Source organism: Prunus mume, linkage group LG2, assembly GCF_029339155.1.
Source record: "Prunus mume cultivar Tortuosa linkage group LG2, ASM2933915v1, whole genome shotgun sequence".
In the NCBI taxonomy this organism is placed as follows: domain Eukaryota; kingdom Viridiplantae; phylum Streptophyta; class Magnoliopsida; order Rosales; family Rosaceae; genus Prunus; species Prunus mume.
Window position 1 is genome coordinate 4,696,903 of NC_142699.1, and position 18,973 is coordinate 4,715,875.

At 36.0% G+C, this 18,973-nt stretch overlaps 2 protein-coding genes across 14 annotated transcripts; one reads left to right on the forward strand and one right to left on the reverse strand.

Moving 5' to 3' along the window:
• Window positions 1–4,761: 4,761 nt before the first annotated feature.
• LOC103319495 (mechanosensitive ion channel protein 3, chloroplastic-like) lies at window positions 4,762–10,907 on the forward strand. 13 transcript variants are annotated; one of them, XM_089045660.1, is made up of 14 exons: window positions 4,762–4,943; window positions 5,327–5,515; window positions 5,638–5,697; window positions 5,997–6,154; window positions 6,355–6,478; window positions 6,575–6,672; window positions 6,812–6,925; window positions 7,311–7,371; window positions 7,715–7,864; window positions 8,027–8,137; window positions 8,357–8,524; window positions 8,633–8,746; window positions 9,134–9,190; window positions 9,854–10,907. In XM_089045660.1, the coding sequence occupies exons 2-14, from the start codon at window positions 5,465–5,467 to the stop codon at window positions 10,694–10,696; spliced, it is 2,109 nt and encodes a 702-aa protein (XP_088901786.1). In that variant the 5' UTR covers window positions 4,762–4,943; window positions 5,327–5,464; the 3' UTR covers window positions 10,697–10,907. The 13 variants fall into 13 exon arrangements, with proteins under 13 accessions (XP_088901786.1, XP_088901792.1, XP_088901780.1 ...); XM_089045666.1 differs by having other exon boundaries at window positions 6,003–6,154; XM_089045654.1 differs by having other exon boundaries at window positions 5,327–5,511.
• Window positions 10,908–12,263: 1,356 nt separating this feature from the next.
• LOC103319496 (O-fucosyltransferase 31-like) lies at window positions 12,264–16,424 on the reverse strand. The gene is made up of 10 exons (XM_008221045.2): window positions 16,115–16,424; window positions 15,958–16,020; window positions 15,766–15,850; window positions 15,614–15,684; window positions 15,355–15,443; window positions 15,055–15,258; window positions 14,008–14,275; window positions 13,648–13,875; window positions 13,037–13,234; window positions 12,264–12,813 (listed from the first exon to the last, which is right to left on the reverse strand). Exons 1-10 carry the CDS (start codon window positions 16,259–16,261, stop codon window positions 12,604–12,606), a joined length of 1,563 nt encoding a protein of 520 aa, XP_008219267.2. The 5' UTR covers window positions 16,262–16,424; the 3' UTR covers window positions 12,264–12,603.
• Between the last annotated feature and the right edge of the window lie 2,549 nt (window positions 16,425–18,973).

An 18,973-nucleotide genomic window follows, 5' to 3' on the forward strand; every position in this document is an offset into this window, starting at 1 on the left:
AGTTCAGTTTATTTCATAGATTAATATTTCATTTCAATAAACCCAATCCTAGTTCATTAAAAAAACTCAGAAGTCACTAAAATGAACTCTAGAAATAAAAATCAATTTCAATAATCCACCATAATAACTCTATAGTCTCTCTCTTATTGACACATGTATAACATTACTTTTAAATTTTTCCATTACATTTAATTAGTGTAGGCTAGCCGTTACTTTTATTTTTTCAAAGCAACGAGTCGTTTCTAATTTATTTCACTGTTAAAAAAAAATAATTAATATATATACTAGCCATTATTGATTTGTTTCACTTTTCAGAAAAAAGGATAGCTAATTATATATACTATTGCTAATTTATTTCACTTTTCAAAAATATAAATGGCTAGTTCCCTTTTCAAATGGCTAGTTATTTACCTATAAATACAATGTAGAAAACAACTCTCTCACAATTTCTTACACCCACAAAAAAAATTGTTTATGTTGAAATTTTGTTTTTCAATAAAAAATGAGCAACCGAAAAAAGGGAACTCATTTTACCAGGGAGCAACAAAAATTACTGTGCACAACCTATGATGAAATTTTGCAAGATCCGATCGTAGGTACTTAGATGATCTTTGGGTTCGTATTCACCAAAAGTATCGTCGATTTTCACAATTTTTTATTTATATATATTCAAAATAGGTCTCTTTTTAAAGATCTATTTGAAACAATTTTAATTATATAATTATTATCGTAATTAACTTTATTCATTTTATTTTATTCAATCATTTAAATATATATATTTTTTAAATATAGTTTTTAATTTGTAAGCTATTGAAGTGCGCCATTGCAAGTGAAGCTGCAATTATGTTCAATAGCTGCAAAAAAAAGTTCAACGAATTGAACTATTAAACTGAACTAAAATGAACTGTTGAGCAACCATTGTTGATACTTTTACATACAAATTGCAATGAAACAAAGGAATGCAAAATTCAAAAGGTCTAAAATTGAAAATTGATTAGCCTCCGCCGCTGTGGATGGAAAACCGAAACAAAGGCAGCTTCCAATGGATTAATTGGCAAAGGTTTTTGTTTTTGTTTTTTTTTCGGTCAAAGTGGACTTTCATTTATAAGTAAGGATTAATTGGCAAAGGTTATAGAAAGAGTGAGAAAAGACTTTTCGCATTCAGACGTAGGAGATGGATTAAGTGGCAGAAGGGTATTATGGTAATATCAATTTCTGAAGTTGCGGAAAGGGTTATGAAATTTGGTCCTATCCATACCGCAAAAAAAAAAAAAGTATATAAAAAAAAGCTTATCCAAAATAATTGGCAAACAACATCAGCACACCATAAACGTGTTTGATCATCACTATTCATGGAAAAATGATAAGGTGTGGCGTGCTCCGTTGGTGGCTTTCTATGGACCACCGTCTAAACTTCTCTTTGACGCAAGTCGTTGACCAGGATTGCTCGAGTCCATTCACCATCAAAATGTATGGTCTGCGACCTCTAATCCGAATAGTAAAAGATAAATTTTAGATTTTAGATTTTTTTGAGTAATTACAATTTTGGCCAGTGGGGTTATGGTTGAATTTAATTTTGGTCACCCAACTTTCAATTTTCTGATTTTGGTCATCACATTTTGCATTATCAATAATCAAGTTCAATTGGGGTATTCCGTCAGTTTCAAAACCATAAAAAAAATAGGAGGGAGAGAACATAAAAAGAGAAGAGAGAGAGAAATGAGGCAGGGGGCGCTATGGGGAGAGAGGGGAGGAGGGTCAGTGACTACTTCCCTGAGCGGCACTGAAGAAAGGGGGCTTGTTCGCGCTAAATCGAACATATAAGAGTTTAGGCTAACTTACAAGCGTGCTGATGGTTGAGGATTGGAGTGACCTTCTTCCGTGATGTCCGAAGGTTTGAGCAAGGTGGATCCGAACGAGGAGGGGATACCGGTGTGGTACATGCCGAAGGCATTCCCATGCCAAAGTTAGTAACTAAAAGCGATTCTATTGACAGTGGAAGCACTTAGTCCAGTCAGAAAAGTCTTACCACTTGGCTGGGCCAATGGGCTCTATTTATAGAGAGCATTTGTAATGCTCTTAGCACTTAGTTTCGATGTGGGACTCGTGGGAGTGTCTTTGGAGATCGACACGTGCTCGACAAGTTCCGCATAAGTTCTAAGGTAACTGGCTGCAGTGGATTGGACGTGATGGTTGGTCGCTCGGCAGACCCGCCAAGGTTAGTGAAGGGACCGATGGTGCGTGTCGACCCCGAATCGATACAACGTGCGAAATAACATCGGTATGGCCCGGTTGAGCTGATCTCGGCTTTGAGGGTGTTCCACGTGTCACGACGTGAATGGGAGGTCAGACATGGTACAAACAAGGCTAAGGTTGGGAGAAAAAAATTATCTTCTGTTTAGAGAGAGGGGGTGCTATTAGGTTTTTAACAAAGTTTGAGCTTAAAGGAGGCGAATTGGAGAAAAATACAAGAAATTTTTATTTTTGTTTGAGGTGAAAATAAATGCTTGATCTCAACTGCATGTGCGTATTAAACAGACAAGCCTAGATTTCAAATTCGACGACAGGGTGGGTCTTCGTGGATTCGGTGATAAGGCCAACTTTTTCTTGTGTAATTGATTTGAGTGATTCGATTGTTTTTGTGGTCGTTTAGGTATTAGAATGAGGGGAGGAAGGGATGCAAGGCTTTGAAGAAGTGCGATGAAATGATGAACAAGCTCGGCTTGTTCTCAAGACCAAGGAGGATATCAGCACTACCAATCTCAAATATCTTTTGGGTTTCACAAGTGTAGGGCACCTTATCATTGATGCAAAAACCCCCAATTTTAATTCTTGAATCTTAGTTTTTTTACTATAAAAAAAAAAAAATCTTGAATTTGGGATGTGGGGCGTGAGGAAAGAAGAGGGAAAGCGCTTTTTATGGGGATTGACTGAGAGGACTTATTGCAAATCAAGTCCAATAGGTAGGGGTGCTCTGAAGATTTTGAGAGAGAGAGAGAGAGAGCGGGCACCGTAGGTTTACGGGTGAAAGGGCAATATTGCCCATAGAGAAGTATCACGTGCGTTGAAATTGATAAAATACCTCAATTAGACTTGATTTGCTGACGATGCAAAGTGTGATGATCAAAATCAAAAATTGAAGGCTAGGTAACCAAAATTAGATTCGACTCTAACCACAGTGACCAAAATTGTAATTACCTTTTTTTTAATTACCAAAGTTAAAAAGGGGAGGGGGGGAAACTCACACGTACAGATATCATGGAGACTTGAACTCTTGACCTCATGACCACATGACCACTTAGGAGCACATCAAAAGTCTATGTCAATCCAACTAACACCCATTTAGTAATTCAAGGTATCTTTGGTCAGCTCATTTTTGTTTATTCAAATTCAATTACCACAAAAACAATAATGAAAAATAAAGCCCACCGATTCAGCTTGAACTTTTATATACTGCTCATAAAAAATGTGCGAATCTTGCATTTTTTCTATATCTCAAAGTATTATATGACCGTTTAGGAGTGTTTATGCACGTAACACTTATGTTCATGAGTATTTTTATTGGAAGTATAATAAAATCTTATTAGGAAAAAAGTCACTTTTCGTTCATGTGGTTTGTTAGTTTTACTACTCTTGTGCCAATAGTTTCAATTTTATCCATGTAGTTTTCATATCCTAACATGTTAAATTCCTTTAAATTCTGTTACGTTTTGAACACATTCTCCTTGTGTGAGAATATTTCGGTCCACTCCTATCATTTAATGTAACAATCAAGTGCCTCATTTCATTCCACATTAACTAGGCAGATTGTAACAAGCCTCTTCAAAAATGCATGTTCATAATGTAACCCATAAGGCCCCGTTTAGTTCACGGAATGGATTTGAGGGGAAATCAATTCCCATGTTATTTCCCAATGAATGAGAATGAAAGATTCATTTTCCACGTTTGGTAATGTCGGGAAAGTAACCGGAAGATTTCACTTTGTTTCATTTCCCATGTTTATTTTGAGTAGGAATGGAAAACAAAGTTTGTATTCCAATTATATCCATATTAAATCAAATAAAAAAAGAATGCATTTAATGATATGTTTTAATTTTAAATTGTTCATAGAGACAAAATAGTCATGAAAATTGTGCATTGAATGTTGGCTCATTTTTCCAAACTTTCTCATGAGGAGGGAAAACAAAACCCAAGTTAAAATGAGGGCTTCACTTTCCTCATATTTTTCTATGTCTCATGTCCTGACTTACCAAACATGGAAAATAATTGAATTTCCATTCTCAAGCCTCCTTTCCCATAAACCAAACGGAACCTGAGTCCTAAAGCAAACACATTAATAACACATATTTAACAAAAGTATTATAAAATAAAATGAAAACACAAAATTTCATCATTATCTTATTTTGTATGATCAAATCATTATTCATAGAAGTTGCATTTCCAGTAAGTCAAAAGTGGAAAATAACATCAGTTTGCAAATCAGTAGTCTCATGTTCAAATGTGTGAGACTATTATTGCGTGTATCAATCAAACTCGACCCAACCTGACCCGACCCACCTGAGAACAACCCGCCTGCATAAATATCATCGATCGAGACCAATCCATGCAATGCTGGCAAGAAGGAAACCGATGCTAAATAATTATGCAGACCGTGCACCTTACCTCTATGCGCCACATAAATCCCACCGTGAAAAACCGAAAGGTAATTTCGCGGGTCCACGTAACGAAATAAAATCCAAAACGCTGCACTTTGATTTGACCACGCTACCAGGCGAAGCCGCGTAGAGTTTATCAATCGGCGTATCTTAGCATCCACCCAGCCATTTTGGGCTTGCCTTCCTCACAGTGCCCCCAGCTCCCCCTCTCTCTCTCTCTATCAAACCCGCTACAAGAAAGTTTCAGTGAAAGAGTTTGGGAATTTATCCTCTGCTTTGCTCCATTAGGTAATACTCAATACTTTCCGTGGAAATCAGAATATCTTGTAATTTTTAATTTTGAAAAATATTGTTCCTCTGACCTTGTTCAACTAAGGCCGTATTTATTTCTCAGTTTTTCATATTATTTTAATTAAATTTTTTTTTTTTGCATAATAATTTTTTTATTTATAAATATTTTATTTTCATGATGGGTTTTCTTCATAAAAAGCGTAATTTTTTTAAAGTAAGTTATCTAAAAATCGTTCGGCTGCTTTAATTGTTAGTTATAAATCGATTTATTTATTTGTTTGTTTGTATACAGATTTCAATATGAACTGAGAATTTGAAGTTTTAGTGTGACAAGTGCTGTACATATTTGGTGCATATAGTCTGAGACCCATAATTTGTAGACAGTGTGTTATTAGGTTCAAAAGGGTAATCTGATTTTCAACGGCATTACCATATTGTGCACAAAGTTGCAGCTTTGCTTCAGTTTGAGTTTGAGAATCAATCAACCATGCCTCATACTGCTTCTGTGCGGTTGTTATATGAATGGAGAAGTCACAGTAATCGTCGATGCCATAATCCCGAAGCTGTATGTGAGATTTCTTTGTAGTCTTTTTCATAAAATCTTCTTGCCCAAGAGTGTACTTTTTCTGGAGTACTAATTGAATTCTTTGTTTTTTTGGTTTTTTGTTTTTTGTTTTTTTTAATTTCACAGTGCCTTGTAGGAAAGGGTCGAGTACATATGGTCGGAATCAATTTTCCGCCACATGTTTTGGTATGGTTTCATGGCTTCACTTTTATGCTTTATTTTATTTTCATTTTTTTCAATTGCTGGTCTATGATTTGGTATGAGTTCTTATACAGAATTGTCACTGGGTTTCTGGGTTTCTGTTTTGTTAATTGTTTATTTCCGTTTCCCTCTATGGCATTGTTTTCGTGTTTTTGTCAGGTTCATGGTTCTAGTGTAGCATATTACAATATGCTCTGGATGTGTGTGTGTGTAACCTGATGAGGTTGTTATTATGTAGATCTGAGCTCATGGATTTATTTATTTATTTACTTTTTAATTGTCAGCGACAGGGTGCCTGCAGTCTCAATCTTTTAAGCAGTATTCGTGGCCCAATAGGTCCAGTATCTTCCAGATGCAATGTTTTCTTGTGCAGATCTGTTTTAGTACCAGGTGGAGGAAATGGGGCTCCCCTTCTGAAATCTGCTGCTGTAGTTTTAACAAGGTAGGTATATGCGTTCCCTTTTGAATTACTATGTTTTTTTTTTCCTTAGACAGCTGCACCGCCGGCATATAAGTTGTGTTCTTTTTCTTGGGTATTCCTTTCCATGTATTGGGGGGCAATTGCTTCATCATGTTTTCTCTCTCATTATTATATAAATGTTTGGTATCTAAAGAAATTTATGTTTTAAACATATTATGCAGGTCTTATGATGCTTTACGTGGAAGCCCTGTTTTACTTAAATTGATCCCAGCAGTTGCTATCATAGCTTTTGCTGTTTGGGGTCTTGGGCCACTTTTGCGTCTCAGCAGGATTATATTTCTTCAAGTATATAATTTGTTATTCTTCTGCCACTCCTTGCCTTTAGACATGGTTTGATTATGTTATTGAGCTGATTAATTCTTCCATGTTGATTATCTGCAGCGGAACGATAGTACTTGGAATAAAAGTAGGTCGCACTATGTCATGAATTCTTACCTCCGGCCCTTGCTTCTCTGGATTGGAGCAACACTTATGTGCAGGTTTACTTCTACATTACAAGAAGTTAGATTCAAATTACAAGTCAGGGAATGAAAATGATTTTAGAGTCACTATTTTCCTTAACTGGAAACTTGTTTCCAGCCATTTTATCTGCACTAACTGCTGCAAGGTTTATTTCAGAGCATTAGATCCTGTAGTCCTACCTTCAGAAGCTAGCCAGGCTGTCAAGCAACGTCTTATAAATTTTGTACAATCATTATCAACAGTGCTGGCATTTGCCTATTGTTTGTCAAGGTGAGTGTAGCTCTAGTGCTATTATGCCCTAAGATATTTATTTCATTATTCTGTTGGTCAACTAATAGATTGGTCTGTAATGAATTGAATTTTTAGATTTATTCATTTCAGAACTTGTCAAGCAACTTCTTATGTTAGTTAGAAGTAATTTGAATGTTGAGAGTGCCCAAATGCCTGGTTTGAACAAGTTTATTTCTTCTGCCAGGACGTAGTTCATTTCATTTTTTCGGTGTAGTTTTTCCTTTTGGTGCTATGCTCTCTATGCACATATGATTTTCTTTTTGCCCTCACGTGTCCTGTAATCACTGTTTAAATACATTTTTCCTGTAGTCACTGCATTGGGGTTGAAATTTTGATTTTCTATTGTTACACTTTTTCTTTGCAGCTTGAATCAACAAGCACAAAAGTTCTTTACGGAGACAAGTGACCCAAGTGATTCGAGAAATGTATGTTTCTGTTACTAGTTCACATATTATATTTTCATTACTTTGTATGCATTCTTTCGCCTTTATACTTGTGTTATAAAATTGTCATTGGTACTCATGCAAATAATTAAAATAAAATAAACTAAATATAACCAGTCCTGATTAATGTTTCAATGAAATGGGCCTCATCTACGTTAGCTACTTTTGACCTCATTGAAATAGATTGTATCATAGTTTTCCTTTTCCAACCAAGTTTCTGTTATTGTGAGATATTATGTCATTATGCAATAATGTAGCTGTCATGAGGGCACTTGTAGCATATAAGATTATTGCATCCTTACATAATTGTCTCTTGTTGGGGCAGATGGGCTTCAATTTCGCTGGCAAGGCTGTTTATTCTGCAGTTTGGGTTGCTGCAGTATCATTGTTCATGGAGCTGCTGGGATTCTCAACCCAGAAATGGCTAACAGCTGGTGGTCTTGGCACAGTATTGCTCACCCTTGCTGGTCGCGAGGTACAGATCTTTCTTCATGTGATATTGTAAATTGAAAAGGCTGCAGTTTATTGATCATAACAAATTCTGATTGTCCATGTGTATACTTTCAAATTCTGTTAAGACATATAATTTCCTTTAAGGTTTTCTGACTACATGTACCTTAATATTGTCTGAACTCAGATATTCACAAACTTCCTTTCAAGTGTAATGATCCATGCCACACGACCATTTGTTGTTAATGAATGGATTCAGACTAAGATTGAAGGCTATGAAGTTTCTGGTACTGTTGAGGTTTGTATATATCTTTGCTAATACATCAAGTGCAACAGCGGTTAGAAGGAAAAAACATAATGCCTACCCATGAATACCTTTGATGGCTTCCACCTTAAACATAATAGGGCTTTAACAATTTGGTTCCTTTTGCAAAACAAATACTGGAATTGAATTTTTTATAAGCAATATGGACTGTTTTATTTTATTTTTTTGTTGATAAATTTGTTATTGTACCAGCATGTGGGTTGGTGGTCACCAACAATTATAAGAGGCGATGATCGCGAAGCAGTTCACATTCCAAATCACAAGTTCACTGTAAACGTTGTCAGGAATCTTAGCCAGAAGACTCATTGGCGCATTAAGACCCACCTAGCCATAAGTCACTTGGATGTCATTAAAATTAACGTGAGTAGAAATTTCAGTTCACTGGCTTGCGAAACTGGTGCTCCAAGGACTTTGTGTTTTTTCATATCACTTCATATGAGAACCTGGTTTATCCCTTACTATCTGCAGACTATTGTAGCTGATATGCGCAAGGTTTTGGCCAAAAATTCTCAAGTAGAGCAGCAAAGGTTGCATAGGAGAGTTTTTCTGGACAATATTAATCCAGATAATCAGGCCCTTATGGTATGGCTTTTGTGCTTTCACTTTTGAAGTTAGTATTATTACATTTTTATAAGTAGGTTTATAATGTTTCAATAGATGTTCCATTTGGCAAACAAATTTTAAGAAAAACCTTCTTCAAGTCCCTTGTAAAAACATTCTATTACTTTAAAAGTAATAAGTTTTTTTTACTTTCGAAATACATGATGGAAACTGTTGTGTATGTTTTTATGGTCTCGCAATTCTTCACTTTCATTCACAAGGTCTTCATAGAATGAAGAAACTCATTTTTTATTTTCATATGGATATACAATCTCCATATAATACGTCCCTCTTTTTTGTTTCCTTCTTCCTTTCTATTAAATTTTGTATTGAATGGTTGTTCTCATAAGCGGTCTATTTTTGTCACAGATTTTGGTATCCTGCTTTGTTAAAACATCTCATTTTGAGGAGTATCTCTGTGTTAAGGTAAGACTACATTATTAGTATAAGCTTTATGAAATCATGTAACCTGCAAGATGATATAATAGATTCTGAAAATAGTATAAAATTTTGATCATCTTTGACTTAGATGCCAATATAAGTTTTCCAGAGATGCTGCATATAGTAAATGTAAAAGTCACTCTCACTCACTCTAGTTCTCTGCCATATTGATTACAGTTGCATGATTGTTGGGACTTAATGCTCAGATTTATTTTGTATAATGGTAATGCCATAACCTTGTTTGGATATTCTATTCTTCACTCTTCCTTTCCAATACATTGTTTCTTGATGAACCTTTAGTCTGGCTTATAGATTGTTCATGTTGAACAAGATAATTTTGTCTTTTCTTGGCATTTCCTTTTTCATTGGATGGAAAAATTGAGCAATTTATAAAGACTGATTGCCATTTTAAGATTGGTTCACAAGTTACTCAAAGAATCAGTTTTACCTTTTTTATACCAGACTTTTGATGTGGATTGTATAATTTGTGTTGTTTACTATTACTGAGGTTTCCAAGTGTCTGTATGCCTGAACTTTGTAGTTGTTTATGGATATCACAATTCTGTTTACTTTCTCAATGTTAATTATAGTCTTTGAGAAACGGTTGAATATTTATCTCGGATAAACTCTATTGATGAAATAAAACAGGAGGCAATACTTTTGGATCTTCTCAGAGTTGTCAGCCATCATCGTGCCCGGCTTGCCACACCCATTCGTACAGTCCAGAAATATTACAGTGAGGCTGACTTGGAAAATGTGCCATTTGCTGACACCATGTTCACTCGTTCTAGGGCATCCAATAATCGTCCATATCTACTTATTGAACCATCTTATAAAATCAGTAGTGATGACAAAAGTAAAGCTTCAAGTCGCCCAACACGTACAAATGGAGACAAACAGGCCCAGGCTGAAGCTTCCTCAACATCTGACTCCAAGGGATCAGATGCTAAAGCTGGGGCAACACTAACTCATGCACAAACTGACAATAAAGTTGCAGCAACTTCAAGTTCCAACTCAAGCACAAACTCCAAGACCTCAGAAATGCCAACATCTGAACCCCAAACACGGAATTCAGCATCTGATGGTTCAGTTCGAAGCAAATCTGAAATGCTGCAGTCCAAGAATGAGAGTACAAAAAATGCAGGGAAAGAGACAACAGGAGTTGATTCCAAAGATGCATCTCCACCAAAGGTGATGTCTAAGAAGTCCCTTGTTACTTCACCTGAGACTGGTAGCGAAAAAGCAGATGTTCCTCTGGCACCTTTACAGGCAAAGCATGATGGTGAGAAACCTGTTTTATCACCATCCATAGCTAGGCCTCCCTTAGAAGAGAATATTATCCTTGGTGTTGCTTTGGAAGGCTCAAAGCGAACACTTCCAATTGAGGAAGAAGACATGGCTCCATCTCCTTCTGCAGAATCAAAAGAACTCACTGCCCGCCGAAATGGTGGAGGGTCTCCTCCTGTTGGCACAGACGTGAAAGATGGTTAATTGCCTGCAGTTCCTAGAGCCATGCAAACTGAATAGCCGGACCATGAAGGCTATGTCGTTAGTCGTTATAGTGTAACACAGTTATTGATTGACGTGTAAAAATGCATGCCGCTGAGTTTTTGAAGCTGGCATTACATTGTCTTCTACGATTGCTTGATAATTTGTCGAAATGGAAATTTGTGGGTCAATCTGAAACGACCGGTTTCTCTCATCCCATCCCATCCCATCCCTGAAAGTGAAAACTGAAAAGCTCAAAAAAAGAAAAGAAAAGGGAGGTGTACAAAACGTATTAACGCATATGTTGATGTGCGTTTGCAAATTTCGCCTCTTTACTTGAATTGGAAAGATCGTTTCATTGTTGAGCATTCTTTAGATGTCATATGTTAAAACGTGTAATTACTGTGGCCTCATCCAAGCAGAATGGCCTTTGCTTTGGTTAGTGGGAAATGGGGATTGAGAATGGGAATCTTTCATGTTTGGTAAGTCCAGGCATGGAAAATGGTTTACTTGTACGTGGGAAAATAGGAAAAATATGAGGGAAAATGAAACCCTCCACCCCCCTTGAGTTTCATGGTTTACTTGTACATGGGAAAATAGGAAAAATATGAGGGAAAATGAAACCCTCCACCCCCCTTGAGTTTCATTTTTCCTTCTCATGGAAAACTTAGGCCAACATTAAATGTAGGGGTGGGCACAATTTCAAGTCAACCCAATTGAACCTCTTAACTCGATCATAGTTGGTTGGGTGGCTTAAAAATGAGTGGGTTTTTGGTTCAAAAAATCATAAACCGCTATGTATAGGTTGGGTTATGAGTTGAAATCAAAACTTAAAAATATGCTTAATTTTGAGTTAACCTAACTGAACCGCCCAACCCGATCACAAAAAGTTTGGATTGTGTTCAGTTGGTCTATAATAATGAACGGGTTTTGAATTCAAGAAATCATAAACCGCTATATATTGGGTTGTGTTACAAGTTGGGACTAAAATCGACCCAACCAAACCCATACCCACCCCTAATTAAATGCACCTTTTCCATAACATTTTGTCCCCATTAACAATTTAAAATTACGATATATCATTAAATGCATTCTTTTTATTTATTTAAGGGTGGTGATTTTCTCACTCCCCATTTATCCACATACACTTTTTTTTGTTTTTTAATACTTTTTATTATAAGATAAAAGGGAGTGTAAGTGAACAAAAGAGAAGTGAAAACATATAATTTTAAAGAAAATGGAGTGTAAGTGGATAAAAAAGGAGTGGGAAAATCAGTACCATTTTTTAATTTTATCTAATGTGTATAATTTAAAAATTAAACAAATTTTGTTTTTTTAATTTTTACATTCCCAGGCAAATCAAACATGGAAAATGAATTTTTCATTTCCTATACATTCGGAAAAGACACGAGAAATTATTTCCCATCAAATCCTTTCCGTGAACCAAACGAGGCCTATGAGAGTTGGTTTATGTCACGCAGAGGCCTCGTAAGTATTGCATTTTTCTTTTGGTTGCTAAGGAGGTAAAAATTCTTTGAAGGGGGGAGGGAGAAGAAGAGGCATACAACAGCCCGGATTAAATGCTTGAAGCTTAAATTCACCATATTAAACTGAAATAGTCAAGCACTTTGGGATTACCCCAAGCTTAAATTCATCATATTACCTTGCATTGTGACCAAAAATGAAAAAGAGGATAAGTGTGGGTTTGTCATTCTGTTGGTGAGAATCAATGCTTGTCCTACAGGCTGATATGCGTTGAAAGCAGACTATACACTTACGAGCTCAAATGAAGCCTATACAGCAATGAGACTGGATAACTCCAATACTCATAAGTAGCTGACCTACAAAAATTACTTGCCAATAATGACAGACGTTCAAAGCAAAACCACAGCCTCCGAAATTGATTTCAATTAAGCTCGACACATGCAATCAGGAGCAGGATATGTATATATGGACTGCTTCTCCTTCCTCAACCTAATCTGCCCTTGTCTACTTTTATGCCCATCCAGAACAGCATGTTGGAATTCTGACCATTCCATGCTCTTATTCACGAAAAGCTTTCCCAACAATGACATGCTTGGTCTAATAGTCTTCAAGTTCATGTAAGCGCGATGACTGACCTGAGGATACAAATTTTAATCCTGTCCACTTAGAATTTTCACAAAATTTCAAGGAAATAATTCTTCTGCTGAAATACCTGATTTTATAATAATAGGCTATTTAGGGAATTCCTATATTCACTATATTTCACTACAACCACAGATTTGATGAAGTAGATAATCTGGTTTATTCCCCCATCTTAAAGGAGACATATCTACCGAGTATTGAACTTGATACTCTTACCAGTGCATTGTGCATATTCCCGGGAGAAGCAGAGATGAAGATGTCACTTTGCATGCTCACATAATAGTCAACTGCGGCTAAAAGAGAAGCCTTGCCTTCAACTTTGGCCCTTTCCTCTGCAGAGGCAAGACTCTTCTTGTCTTCCATTAGTGGAAATAATCTTCTCAAAGTTGAGATCCTTGCTTCTCCGCCATAAACCTGAACAAGGAAAATAGTGACTTCTTTATCCAATTTAAACCCAAAACTGAACACACAGTATCAACATTTACTGAAAAGGAACCTAAGAAATCACATGAAACACTTGGGGCTTATTTGTCAATGTGTTTGCTTTTGTTTTAATTGAAGAGAAAGAGGGAAAGCTATGAGAGAAAGAAGAGAGGGGATGAAAATGAGAGGGAAGAAGGAGAATACCTAACTAAAGCTGTTTTAAGTTTTGTTTTATAAATCTTTCAATATATTTCCCCTCTCTTTATCTCTCTCTTTGAACTTTCGTCGTTATTCCCTTCTCTATCTTTTATTAGAACAAAAAACAAAAACGAACCACAAACAAACAAGCCCCGGGCTGTTAGCTCATGAATAAACAGTATAGACATTCTGCTTTTAAGAAATACCATGTGAGAAGCAAGATAGAGCCGGGTACTATTGTTGAAGCCCAAAGCTGCTAGGAGCAACCCAATCTCTTCAGGAGTCAATGGGCAACGCCCCTGATTTCTCAACTCCTCATCTGTAAACTGAGATTTTAGAACCCTACCCTGCCAAATTACTTGCCGATATTTTGCAAGGGCGAGTTTCTCAGCTTTACCACCACCAAAATCACAGGCTGAATGAGCAGCCATATCCTATGAGTATGTGCAGGCAAAGATTATTAGAAAATACTAACTTTGCATATATAGTCAGAAAAGCTTTAAGATTCTTAAAAAATTATTGCATGATCAAACATGACATGGATCTAAAGAAAATTAAGAACATACTTTATCAAAGCGAAGATGCAAAACAACAAATTTCCCAGCTCCCTGTTTCTCAATTTGATTTGTTCCGTCCTGTGAGTCACTTGCTGCGCCTTGGTTTCTATTAGGAGGGTAGCGGAGACGATTAACAAGGGTTTCTCCCAATTCCCTGATATGAGGAACAAAGGCTAAAGCTTGAAAGTTGACTTTACAACGGAGGCGCTGGATGTTTTTGGGTAAGTTCTCAAAAGTCAAACGATGAGAAAATGGGGAAATAGCAGCAACTCCGTATCTGCATCAGTGAAACACCTTCCAATCATAATAAGATATTAATTTCAAATTTAGTTTTAAAAAAGAAACCTATTGTCATGATTCTAGCGAGACATATGCACTGTGCACATACATAAGATTGATAACTCAAGTTGTACCCAGAGAAGATAATTGAAAATAAACCCAAAAGGATATTTTCAGTCTAAAACTGGATAACCATTAAAATCCTAAAACTAGAGATGCAATACATAATCTAACTTGAAAAGCTGGTGGCTTGACATGTAAAGACACAAATACGTCTGTGATGCACTAATTCTAAGTTCTAACTATATGCTATACGCATTAACCAAACAACTTATTTCCCAAAGCTATGTCCATAGCATCATAATATTATCAGTCCTAAATATTTCTTGTTATGACAACTTATCGCTGCTATTTACTGGGAAAAAAAAAAGGAAAAAAAAAGGGACAGATTATGCAAGTTTCTAACACAAGCAATATCACAATCACAATTTTAAGAAATGAAACCTCTGCACAATCCATGCAGGCAGGAGACTAAATTGAAGGACAGACAGACTATGGACATGAGTATCTGATACTAAGACAGCATAGGGACAAGAGATTATCTTGCAGATTTCTGTTTTTGCATGTGAAGTTAGCATATGACACTAAGACAACATAGGGACAAAAGTTTACGATACCAACTTCACAGACAACAGAAAACTGCAAGAACAGGCTCAAGTGATTAAAAAAAAGCAAGAACTTTACGCTCAATTAAGAAAGGCTCGATGCATAACTGACCTCTGCAATACGGGCAAGACATTTTCCAGATACCAATCAGAAGAAGCATGGACAGGTGCTGTTTTTATTCTAGTAATCCGAATGCCAGTAGCATAATACTCCCTAGTGCTCCAAGAAAATTCACTAGGCAGGTCTTTAACTATAGAAACTTCATCGCGTAGGACTTCAATAAAGTGATCCAAATCAAAAATTTCCTCAAAGGAACTGCAAAATCACATGGGGTTTCAAATCAATGGCTCCACTTTGGACAGAAACAATAAATTGTAGGAAAGGTTCCAGGTTAGCATACTCACGATATACCTCGAATCTTGCCACACAGGATTAACTTCAAGGTGTGGAACAACCAACGTGGCTTTCAAAATTCTGGCAACAGCAACTGCATCACAAATCTGTTTTGTTTTTGTTTTTTTGAAGAACCAAATACAGTAAATTAGACACCCAATTGGCTATAGTATCACAACAAGTAATCAAATCAAGTAAACGGGCATTCTTGTATAACTTCATTTTCTACAAGATACATTGCTTAGAAAGAATTTCCTTATAAAATTTAAAAACCCACCCCCATTTTCTGCTGGTTCAAGCCTCCATCAAGGAACACCTGAATATACCCAGTAGATCCTTTTGGTGTCACTGCAAGAAAATGAATAAAATTTCATCACCTAACAATCAATTCAATGTCACATAAAATGTGGCCCGATCTTTAGCACTCACATGATAGACTTTTAGGCTCTTCAAGACAATGTTTCCATCCTTGGTTGGGCAGTGGAGACCATAGCTTGCTCTGTTGCTCAACAGACTAAACAAATTCAAAGAGAATATGTTAATATACGTAAATAGATCAATTGTTTACACCAATTCTGAAAACAAATCACAAATCAAAGGAAAAGAAAGGAAGGAACTAACAGATTGGAGAAGTAAAGCTGGATTTAGAAGATGCAAATGTCTGGCCTTTGGAGCATTCCACTCCTGCAAAATACCCATTGCAGTTTTATTAAGAATTAAGCATTTCCATTAACAACAACATCAAACTGTGAGAATGGTTGTTTGGGAAGGGACTTACTGAGAAGATGGAAGGAGAGGCACGGCCTAATGGGCCGAAGAGATTTGGGAAGAAGGCCGGAAAGAGGACCACCAAAAGGCCAGCTAAAGCGGCTCTCTGAGACTGGTTGGGATAGTAGTAGCCATAGTAGTCCTTGTGAAGCTTCATGGGTTCGTTTGAGTTTTGATTGGAAAACCCTAAACCAGCATATTCATTGCGTTTTCAGTTGTGTAGGGCAGCAGAGAAGAGAAGAGAAGCTCACTGTCGTCAATGGAGGTGACAACTATGAATCGGATCTAATTTTTACGGGAAACAAAGGGCGTATGGAAATTATAATGTGGACGTCCTCATTCGATGAAATCGCATCGAAGCCATAGTTATCTTATCTTTTTTCCTTTTTCCTTTTACTTTTCGCTGGTAAGAAGAAGAAGTGAGTACTAAATATTTGGGTAATTTTCATTGAGTGTTGCTAAACGAACTCTAAAATTAACTGATTGCATTCTAATATTTAAATTAAAATATAAAATTAACTAAGCACACCCTATTTAACTATCAAAAATACATCTCACACCCTAATGTCACACAACACTAAACCCATTCATTAATTTAAATATTATGTTGTTGATAACACCAATGAATACCGGTGAACACTCGGCAGTGGTTAGTGAACAATCTATAATTTTTCAGAATTTTATGCTGTGAACTTATGAATAAACTATAAAGGGACTATATATATATATAGCTAATAGCTAATAGGAAAGTGAAAAATACAAGTTACCCAATAGCTTAAAAGGTTCTCTGAGCAGTAGGGGCGAATACCATTGTACGATTTTCTCCTTCTGATTGTAAGATTTGAAATTTTTGAGAGCTTATCTAATTGCATGATTTTCTTTTACTACTTCGTGGGAATTGCTACATTTGTTGATGAACTATGTATATGCTGGCCATATATGACGATACAAGAATCAAGATGCCTATTGTATTGTGTTATTGCTTTTAAAAAAAATTATTTATTTATTAAGAAATTGCATGAAATAACTTTCATTTGAGATAGATATCTAAATTATGGTTGAATATGGTGAGTATGGTAGGGTGTACTTATTAACATTACATTTCATTCACAATTCAATATATTCTTTTTGGTCATTTTATAATAGGATAAATTAGTAATTCAATAAATAGTTTGATAGTAGGGTGTACTCAGTTAATTTTAGGGTTCGTTTAGCAGTACTCTTTTCATTTTACTACGAGATACTAGAATAAATCATTAAAAAAAAGTAAAATAATTTTAATTGATGTGATTGTCCACATTAATTGTCACATAAAGTGATATGAGAATGTGGTATACAAATATAGTGAGAATGTGGTTGTCCACGTTTACTGAGTTTCAGCCTTCAATACATCAAATTTTTTCTCGTCTCAATCCCATACATAATGTTTATTTTTGTATCACTTTCATACATTAGTTAATTTGACCGTCATGTTCTCCGTTACATTAAGGATGGACCCAGGATTTCAAATTGGGGTGGGCTAAATTTACATTACGCATAAACCTATTAAGAAAATAGAAAACTCGACCGTACGCGAGAATTTCATTGATCAAAAAAAATATATCATAATCAAGAGGACATAATGAACTTTACCCTATAAAATTCATTTAGTACATATCTCTTTTTATTTTCAACATGCAGGGGTGTGTGAAGTGAAAGACATGTTATTTTCTATCAAAAAAATAAAATAGGGGTATTTTCGACCTTAAAATGGGGGTTTAGCCTTTGGCCCTTTTTGTACCCAAAAGAAAATGAAAAAAGGTGAAGGTTTAGGGGTGAGGTAACTAACCCTGACTTATATATTAATATTTCTAGTGCAAAATTGCAACCAAAAAAGAAAAAGAAAAAAAAACGAGTGACCATATATTTTTGTTCTTTTCAGTGTGATGTGCTTAGTGGAAAGTCATAGGATCATAACAGTGGAGCACCCAAGTGGCGCACAACCAATAAAAGAGTGCAGTGTATGGTTGTCTATTGGCTGGGCTGGGTATATTAGTTTAGGCTGAAAAAAGACAAAGTCGCCTGGGCTATAGCCTAGGTTACCCACCTACATTATGTGGCATGGACTCGTTCATATTTTGCCATGTGGACTAATATGTTTAATTAATTAATTAATTGTTCTTTGATAATGTTGTTATTTTCGTTTATTTATTCACTTTTATGCGCAGGTAGATCGCTAGAAATTATATTTTCCCCAGATGTGTTACGGATGCAGTTGTGGGTGTGATTGCAACGACGTTTCTTCAGGTGGTGGTACTAATAAAGTTCATTTAGGTTCATGGGTTGCAGTAGGGTTTAGAGGGACACAACCCACATGCACAAACAATATGCATCCAAATTTATTGCAATTGAAAGTTATAAAATCAAAGAAACCATGATGTGAAAACAATTTTCTTTGTCCGAGCAAATATAATGCTAAAATCAACTTGTATCACCATTTTTCTTTTGGCTCAGCAAGAGCGAGAGAGAGCATACGATTGGGCGAAGATGGATGGGGAGGAAGAAAGAGATCAGCCCTTGAACGTGTATCCCTAATTTAATTTGTTATTTTTGTTGCTGATTAGAATTGTTAAACAGGAATGTTTGAGTAGAACAAGGAGTATGAGTCGGGGTTTACACTACTAATTATATGTGCTGTTGGATTAATCTAAGGGCCTTTATTAAAGATGTTCTCACATATCTTCATTTTTAAGTCCTTAGATGAACATAACTCTTTGAGACTGGATTGGAACCAGTCCCCAGTCTACGACCCGTCTAACAAACATGATCTTATGCGACTCATAGAGAATGGCGCAAAGTTCTGGTTGAAGGAGATTCTAAACTTATTATT